This window comes from Bactrocera tryoni, chromosome 2 (genome assembly GCF_016617805.1).
Source record: "Bactrocera tryoni isolate S06 chromosome 2, CSIRO_BtryS06_freeze2, whole genome shotgun sequence".
Classification (NCBI taxonomy): Eukaryota; Metazoa; Arthropoda; class Insecta; order Diptera; family Tephritidae; genus Bactrocera; species Bactrocera tryoni.
Window position 1 is genome coordinate 60,357,142 of NC_052500.1, and position 9,612 is coordinate 60,366,753.

General features: G+C 36.6%; 1 protein-coding gene across 3 annotated transcripts; it reads right to left on the reverse strand.

Annotated features, from left to right (window-relative positions):
* Positions 1-345: 345 nt before the first annotated feature.
* Positions 346-3,322, reverse strand: LOC120768550 (KAT8 regulatory NSL complex subunit 2-like). 3 transcript variants are annotated; one of them, XR_005704773.1, is made up of 6 exons: positions 2,676-3,322; positions 2,417-2,609; positions 2,189-2,352; positions 1,718-2,121; positions 851-1,140; positions 689-777 (listed from the first exon to the last, which is right to left on the reverse strand). XR_005704773.1 is itself a non-coding variant. In XM_040095293.1 (5 exons), exons 1-5 carry the CDS (start codon positions 3,166-3,168, stop codon positions 607-609), a joined length of 1,425 nt encoding a protein of 474 aa, XP_039951227.1. In that variant the 5' UTR covers positions 3,169-3,322; the 3' UTR covers positions 346-606. The 3 variants fall into 3 exon arrangements, 2 of the variants coding, with proteins under 2 accessions (XP_039951227.1, XP_039951228.1); XM_040095293.1 differs by lacking the exon at positions 851-1,140 and having other exon boundaries at positions 346-777; XM_040095294.1 differs by having other exon boundaries at positions 686-1,140.
* Between the last annotated feature and the right edge of the window lie 6,290 nt (positions 3,323-9,612).

Genomic DNA, 9,612 nt, shown 5'->3' on the forward strand with positions numbered 1-9,612 from the left:
TCTGACCCTTCTGCCGGTTGACTGCATTGATGTTAGTGGTTCTTTTAAGGGCTTCTGTGTTTTTCCACATATTCGCTTATGACCTCTTAGCATTTTTCTTTTTACTTTACTTTCATAACATTTATATGTTTACTTCAGCTTATTTATTTGCTCTAATTTTATTGTTGAATAGTAAATTGACATTTTTCCGTTTAATGTTTTTCGAATTGTGATTTTGTTTACAAAACGGATCTAACCTATAAAATACACTTCCGTTAGCAACTGGAGCTGCCGGATCGATGTTTTTACATATTGTGCAAAATTAAAATGTAAAGATGTCTATATTGCAAATTTTGCAGCATTTATTTAATCTGTAGGCTACTGTCTGGGTGGCGTTTGCTGCAAATTTTCTTCAAACACACATTTGTTTTTAAAATTTTTGTTCAACCATATTGAGTAAATAATTGCTGTTATTTAAAAACGACTAGTTCTTTATTAGTCATGTAAATATTGCAACGATTTTTCAAGCAAATTTTTCTAATAAAAAAAAAAAATATTAAAAATATAACTTTCAAATATTAAAATCATTTATCATAAAATTAAACTAGTTAGACGAACACTATTTCTCTATTCACTGGCTTTTGAGGTCGTGGCGTTTCGCTCACTATGCGGCGAGGGTACCGTTTTTCGTGTAGGTGATGCTGTAACTGCACTTTCCGTTTTGACATTCGTTTGACTGGGCGATTTGAAATTGGCTTCTTCCTTTGCATCGTCCTCTTCAGTTTCCGATTCATATTTCTGTAAAGAAAAACATTGTGTAATCGGTATAGACTATTAATATTGATATAGTGAAAATCACTATTTACTTAACGATTAAGTTCCATTAATTGGTTGTGCAATCTTTTGTTATTGTTTAAGTATTTTTTGTATTCTTTTCGTGATTACAATTAGTACCTAAATTTTAAACGCTTTTCGCACATTACACATACATATTGGCCATAGTAAAAGCAATGCTAATTAACATTTTAAGTGGACATTTCATTTAATTATATTAATATTATAATTAAGCATTTGTATATTTTGCTTTCACAACGTCAGTCTTAAATTACCCATTCCCTGTATTGCGCTCCTTCACGATACGGGAGCATATTTAGGGTAATCCTGTAAGATGGAGGAGAACGGATGTGTATTTACAATTACAAAATGTTTGAGATTTCACAAACTGAAATCAAAAAGCAGTGCAACAATCGTAAACTAAATTAAAAAACTAAACAATAGTTAGAAAACTTAAAAACGATAATCATAATTGTTTCTTTTAAATAAAAATAGTTACAATCTGTCTTGTTTTAATGTAAGCAGCTTAAAAGGGTAAACTGTAAATACATTTTGTATTTTTATGTATTATTTAATTTTTTCAACAGGGTTACGAATTTTTAATTCAAAATGTTTGGTTTACAAAATTAAATTTTCTTTTTTACCCCTGATTTGGATTAATGTTTTTTTCAAACCGGTATTTGGGATTAAAAATTATTTTTGATTAAGATTTCGGGATTACAAAATAAAACATTAATTCTATTATTAACTCAATTATATTTTTATGCATTAAATGCAACACTGTTTAACATACATGAAATGTATCTACAATTTGCCGCACTAATTAACTTTTGCATAGCAATATGCAAATGTAAAGGATTTAGTACTAGATAAAAAAATACTTTGTTTTTTACGACGAACACACCTTTTGTATAAATTGACGTCGGGCGGGCATAGACAAATGCAAGATACAAGTCGATGCATCGTCAAAGATGCACGGTATTGGTTCCTGGCACACAACACCGCTCTTCTCCACCTCACAGGCGCGGAAAAGTATTTGCTTTTTGTCTTCCATAATATGTTTGCGGCAGTATTTACAGCATGGCATTGCGCGTTCACCGCACTTAACACCACCCTCAGAGAAGGCACATTTAGTAAAACCCGGACCTTTATGTGCATAGCCATCTGTAGCGCGCGAACGCTTTTCTTTGAATTTCTTATACAGCACTGCTTCAACGCCATAACGCCGATGATATGTGTTAAGCGCCTTCAGTTGATCGTAGAGTTTACGTTCGCGCGGCGAGCCCTTTAATTGATCATGTATGCTGCCTGTGATTGATAATGAACAAACCTAATTAATATTTTTTTTAATTAACTACGCTGCAAAAAAACTTACATAACATTTCACGTTCCTTGCGTAAAGCTTGTAAATATCGACGCCGGCGTTCCTTGAGTGTGTGATGCAAACTATTGATTTGATCAATATATAAACCTTGCAGCTTTGTGAGTTTCGCTTCAGCAATACGCACCGCTTCTTCACGTGTGTAAATGCCAGCATGTCTGTAGGGTTTAGAAGTAATGTAAGCATTGCACATTATTTAAATAAACTCAGTTTAACAATTACTTTAATAAATCTTCAGGTGCCGAGTCTGCACTATCATCGTCGGACTCATTGAATTCATAACCACGCGCAGTGTTGCTTATGCTGGGCTGTTCGTTATCCTCGCTGTTGCTATCAGATGCATAATCCAGGATGCGTCTTCTCTTCTGCATGCTTGATAAGGCAGTATTAAGGCTATTTACCTGATCGTATGCAACTTTGGGGGAAAAAAAAACAAATATAAAAAAATATAAAAAGAAATGCGTGTTTGATTTCTACACACCAAATGGTGCAACATGCGGTGACACCACATCAATTTCTTCATCTTGCTCTGCAATTGGCTCTTCTGGCTGCACATCCTCAACATTAATGTGATGCGCTAAGTTGTTTAACAATACTTCATTGGTATCGGTGCGCTTCAATTTTCCAACTGTTGCGTGCGTTTTTTGTAACTGCGCTTGACGATTATGTTCGAAACAGAGCGTTGTCAGTGCAGGATCTTTTTTTATGTCATGCTTTTGTAGTGCATTGGCACATTTACGTCCGTTGGCATAAATAAAAGTGCATTGACGAAAGTTTCCACACGGATCCTGTAGAATGTGGCGCATACAGTATTCGTAGCCGTCGACACGTGGTATTGAACATTCGTAGGTGGAGTTAGAACAACGTTTTACTTTGTTTTCGATTTCCTGATGTAATTGCTCACGCAATTCTTGTATGCTGCCGCCGTAGCGTAAAAATTGTCTTTGGCGTGAATGAGAGCAACCGGCAGACATTTCGAAAAAACTTCTAATTCACTTTTATCACAAAATATATTTCTTTAATTTATGTTCACGTAAAGCAATCACACATCATTTGGTATAATTGTTTTATACAAAAATGCACGCCGCTATGGAAATGATAAGCACGAAATTTGTTATGCACATAGAGAAAAACATGAAAGCTATCTAAAGTTATCGATAGTCACACAGCTAAGTTATCGATTGTTTGGTATTCCGGGAGTTACCATATTGGATGTTATTATAAACTTGTGTATTGGTCTTTATAATTTTTTATTTTATTTTTTGTTAGCAAAACACACATCGGAAATTAAGTTATAAGCATCATGTACTTTCACAAGCATTTCGGTTAGTTTAGATAATTCCGTCTCAACTCATTCAAGCTTTAACAGAAATCTCTGGTAGAGTTTTCAGATAACCACCGGGTAAGCAATTTAACTGGTGAGTGTGATAAGAGTAATTAGATTCACTTGGAGACTCTTTATATACAGTATATAAGTTAAGTATGTCGGCCTCGATTCTGCATAAGTAGGAGTTTATCCAACTCCAGTATCCTCAAATATCCGAAATTCTTCTAGAATCGCGAGGTAATTTGATCTCTCTTTTGCGATAGGTAGGGAAAAGCGTTAATTGAATTGCCCTACTGTGAATGGCGTTCAGTATTTGTCTAAAGTTAGTTACCTCGTCTGTAAGGTGTTCTGTCCCGTCGAAATATCGTAGGAATATTCTATTGATGCTCATGGGAGGCGGCTACACTCAAAACAGGACACTGCAAGGATGATTTCTGCGACAACATTCGAACAGTAACTGACTGGAGAGCAGTTGTGAATTTTTGTATGTTCAGGAATGATTGTTCCCTCGTGTTTACTCCTGTTGGAAGATCTGACTGAAACCTTTGGTAAATATGTCACCGCCTTCAGCAAAGTTAAAACTAATTTCAAGTAAATTAGAAGTATCTCATGAACTTCGCCCGGAATCTTAATGGACTGCGTGCGGGCCCATTCCGATCCGGACATTAGGCTAAATTTACTTTATTTTCCAATAAAAATTACCAGAAAACTATGTTGTTTATTTCATTGCCATCTGTCATCACAATATTTTTTGTGACATTGTTAAGTTGAGACCTTATCGGATGCACGGTTAATAACAGAAATGTGTTGATACGAAATTTATTGTCTCCAGAAATGTTGTTTTAGATTGGTTAGCGGGCACTGCAGGCTAAGGAAGCAATTATCCAACATGGGCATAGTCTCTTTTGCGACATGAAACAGGAAACTCCAAAACACCTGATTCTAGATTGCCCAGCAATTTGTAGAAGCATACTTAAGGTCCTAGGCTCCATATACGTGGACAGGGACCACATCACCTCAGTCGCGATCAGCAAACACTTGGAATTATTCAGAGTGGTGGATCTTTGCGACCATATTTGATATAGAAGAGGTCACAACAGACCATAGGTCGCAGTGCAAAACCTTTCTATCTATCTACATATCTATCTATCAAGTAATACAGTAAATCAGGAAGCAAAAGATTAATGCTAAAGAAATTTTAGGTAACAACTGACTCTTTTTGAATAATGAAAACGTACTCATATGATCCAACTGTTCGGAATCTTGCATTTCATTTATAGAGGTAAAAATGCGCAAATATATTTGAAGGAAAGATGGTAATGAATCCCCTACAGCGAATGGTCGCCAAATTGATGACATTAATGACAGCAAGATACCATTCACCACCTTGAAGGACTTGTCTGCTCTGCTCATAAACAAGCAGTCGCACAATCAGTCTTTTGGCATCGTCAAATTAATGAGCCGCAAACAATATTCGCAACAGCCAAGAATTTCTTGAACTGCTATGATAACCGAACACAGGTAACGGAAGAATTGACTGCATATTGAGATAATGAAAGGTTTATGGAAACGCCCAAATTCTATTGTCCTTTACTTATATTTCCATTTCACATTGAATACACATAAATTGCATTGCTTTCTTTTTTGTTGCATTCTTATCTACATTGGCGCTATCTTCGGATTTCAAACTCAGCCGTCCGAGGCGTCATGCATCACTTGCTTGCACATTGTGTGACGTTCAGGGCGACCGTTTCTCTTCCCTTCATTCGTTTTTGCCTGCTCTTTGATTTCTATGGACTCGTACATACATATAATACATACAGATATGTATAAGGTATTTTTGCGAAATGTCTGTTGATTGTTTCATTTGTTTTGATTTTTCGTTTCTTTGGCGAGTAATTTGCTTAGCTCTACTTTGACCCTGCTTGTCAGAAGTCATAAATGAGAAGTCTTTCAGAGTTCGATGAGAACGGAAATGCAGATAGAAATGTATATACATATATATGTGTATGACGCTTCTTAATACTAAGATATTATATGTGGAGATAATTGTATATATGTAGACAGTCGTGGGAAATGCCGGGGTCCTGCTAAAGCGACTTCAATGGTTGCTTGTGTCTTCGAAAAAAGTAATAATTAAAGTTCAGATTTATCTGTAATGAAACATTATAAAGTAACGATTTTAAGAGGATCTAAAATCTTCAAAACTAATCTCCTTCTTCATCTTCTTTACTGGCGTAGACAACGCTTACGCGATTATAGCCTCCTCCTAATCTACTTCCTAGGGGTAAATGCCTTTGACATTAATAATTCGTTCTCTGAAAGCACACAACAAGTAATGTACAATCTGTAGAGTCCTTATTGCTCAGGTAGAAATATAGTTTTTAAGATATTTGTCATATCAAGACCACATCGGATTCGCTATCTATCGCCAACTTCCGAAATGATCTTTCTTGACAGATTTCTGATCGGTTTTACGGAAGTTCTTTCTTCTTGACTATTTCTTTGTTATCACAAACTGATACCGCACTCAATAGTTTCAGAGGTAAGAATACTGTATATATCAAATTGAACTATAACCTGACGTTCCTAAGTATATACTAAGTTTCTATACTACTAACTAATCCATTTGTTTCCATTTCATCGAAGAATCAAAGAATCTTAAACTTCAAATTTATTAGTTGTTTAGTTAAGTTAAAAGATTAATCCTATGATAAGAGCTAATAAGGAACAGCTGAGAACGTCGGTCCGTTGCAACACTTGAAATCCTTAAGTACTGATGATAGGTAGGAAGACAGAGTGTATTTTTGACGATGAATCTAGACCTTTAGGAGGCTGTTTGTGAAATCAGAAGAACTAAAATTTTATCCCTCTTTTTGTCCTCCCTTAACCACTCCGTGCTTCTGACAAAGTTCATCAACACCAGAAGTTTTACCTGTGTAATCTACGAAATATTGTCAAGAAAGCCGCAACCAATAGTTGGGGCGTTACCCATAAAAAGCCTTGCATTTGCTGAAGATGCTCTATAGTCTTTTCTTCTTTTTTCTCCTAACTGCTTTTATAATAGTCATGTCTGGTGTTTCCAATCTACGGGCATGTCTGACAGTGTGCTGTAACCATTCCTCTTAAACTTTAATAGTCGGAATATGCGGCCCATTTTTGATTCATGGCACGTCTGCCTGGTTGTTGAGCAAGTTAGGGATTGACTTCACCGAGACTCAGCTGTATTCAAAACATGTTTGTTAAATATCTACAAGTAGCCAGAGGCATAGAAATTCTCTCCCGAGCCTAGTAAAGATGGTAAAGCCCCTCATAAATCCATAAATGCTTCGAGCCTGTCACAATTTTTTTTGGCGGCTAATTGCCTTGAATTAAGTTTGACTGTCGAGATATTAAATCCTCAAGTTAGCAAAGGCAGAAAAATGCAGGAGAAAACAATTGAATGTTTTCTCTTCACTTTCCTCCATTGAGGCTTGCTAAGAATGAGTAGTTAAGAGGACCTCCTGCGTTGCATTCTAAACCAGAAAAATCTCGCAGTCCTTTAAGTTTTCAGGGATGAAGTAGAAGAAGGAGAGCATTTTAGAATGCTCCCTTTTGAACTCTTTCATATATACTATATACTCATATACATTTATCTGGTTTTCCTGAGTATTACAGCGACGTTCGCATCAATATGCCGGCTATATATGGTACTATGTGTAAAATGACATAGAGTGCCATTGTTTCCTATAGTGCATCACAGCTGCCAAGAGAGCCGCTCTTGGCAAGCTTTTTAGCGAGTGTTGCTTATTTGAGCGCTCTTTACCGGACGACTAAATAATAAAACATTATTGGCAGGGGGAAAGAACTCCGTCCTGAGAAGTGTTCCCATTGATCCAATGTGGCAAAGCATTTAGTTAACGTCTCTGGCCGCACATTATTGAAATAACCTTAGATACCGAGGGTGTGCTTTGTGCATAAAACCTCTCTGCAACATCTCCATGACACTACAGTATGCAAAGTATCGACCGACCTGCCTTTCCTGTAGGTACACTGGGTCCTTAACAACTTGTCTTCGGTCTTCTGTCCCTGATGAATGAGTCGATGTATCCAATGTTTTCAAAAAAACTGATGATACGCTAATGCGCAGAATTGAAGTCAGTGTTTTTTTCCGGCCTTCGGTACAAACGTCATCTTACTTTGTCTCAAATAAATGGTTTCCTCTAACATAGTTCGCGTAGATGAAGCCATCAGCTGCATGACACTTTGGTCAACGGCTGCAGTTGTGACGGTATTGACATTAAGTTCCTGAGACTAAAATGAATTCAACATACAGTTAAGGTGACATTCGTCCAGAAGGTCTGAAAAGCCAGCATAGCATAGCATAGCATTGGTAAACTGCTTCTCCTCTTTGGTAGTTTTAGCAACTCCTCTTTGCTCGAAGTCTCATCATCTCTCCGTCTCATTTCATGGTTACCTCAAAAGATTATGTAGCCAGAAAGAGCCTAAGTCTTGAGCTGACTACAAGAATAAGTAAAGGAATAATATATAATGGACCTGATGCTTGTTGTAGAAATTCCTCAAGGAAGAATGTAAAATATTTGCATTATTATCGTTACCCTCCTTGTCTCTCAGCTATCCTTCCTTCGTCTCATTGTCAACATTTTAATTTTCTATTTCTTAACTATACTTATAACCCTCATTATTTGAAAGGTATCACCTTTCCTCGATAATTATTTTTATCACACTTCCTTGTAGCGCTCTTATATTTATAGCTGAAATACTCTCATTACAAACACTTTCCATGTCCACATTATTATTTGCGTAACAACTAAAATACACGCATTCTTTACTTACATCAACTTATTTTTAAACCCGTCCACTCTTCCGCCCACTTAGAACCTGAAATAACAGCGGGAGGCTGCTAGTTTGTTGTAAGTTTTTCAGTAGCTTCTGGTCAGAACGTGTTTAAGTGTTCGTCTAGACCACGCCAGGTAAATGAGCAACGTACCACATGTATGCATGTATGTGTGTGTATGCAAATGGGCGGCGTTGCCATTTTAGGTTTTACTCATTGAAGCGTTAATGACTTGCTGCCGCTGGAAACTCCTTGAAAGTCTTACGAAGAAAAATATGGAAAACTCGGTTGAAAGTACTTACCTGTGTACATATAGCGGGAGTAAACACCTAAAAGTGTGCTAACGAAGTTATATGCCGGTCGAAAGTGCTCTTTTATGAATTAAAAAAGGAAAAAGGGGGAATATTGTATAATTTCTTTGTGCTTTAGCGGGTTTTGTTTTGAACTACATATGTAAAGTATAATGTTATTATACATATATGAAAAGAAGTAATATCGGTCGGTGATTCGATTCGATACTTTAAAAGAAATCTTGCGATGAAATGAAAGAGCGCTTTGGTACAATACACAGTAATTCCTCTCCTTCGATGACGACCGTAGAAAATAAGAAACTCTGAAGGAAAAGTCCATGATCTCTTTTAGACAGACCGTCAATTGAAGCTGTGCGAGATCGAGCCGAGACATTGGTCAACTTAAACGATCTCGTGCGTCATATTCTGTTCAATCATAATCCGAAGAAGTTTCAGCGTCGTTTCGTGATCTGAAGAAATATAGAACCACTTGCATGCCCGAAATCAAGAATTAGTGGATTTCACTCGGCGAACCTGTTCCGAAGAATTCGATAACGGTCCTATCGACCGAAAAGGTGTTGGTTACAGTTTCTGAGATTCTAAATGCTTGAGTTAAGTTGAGAGAGGAGATTAACGCCACCATGAATATCTCCTTCCAAACATCCGTAGAAGGTATTTTTCGGACGTACTAAAGAACTTGAAGCGCTGATGGGTCAAAAGAATCGTGCTAAAAGAAATATGTTGAAATAAATCTGTAGGTTAAGCACTGATCTATCCTCTCTCGTGTGTATGTTTGTGTAAAATTAAACTTAAATTATTCCAGTGCTTATTGGCAAGCATATAAATTACTTCCCTGATTATATATTTCCGCTTTTCTTTTATAAATCCTACTTCATCTCCGTATATTTAATGAGTGCTGTCAGAGCTAAGCAACCGCTAGAATTCAATTATATTCTTCATCCTT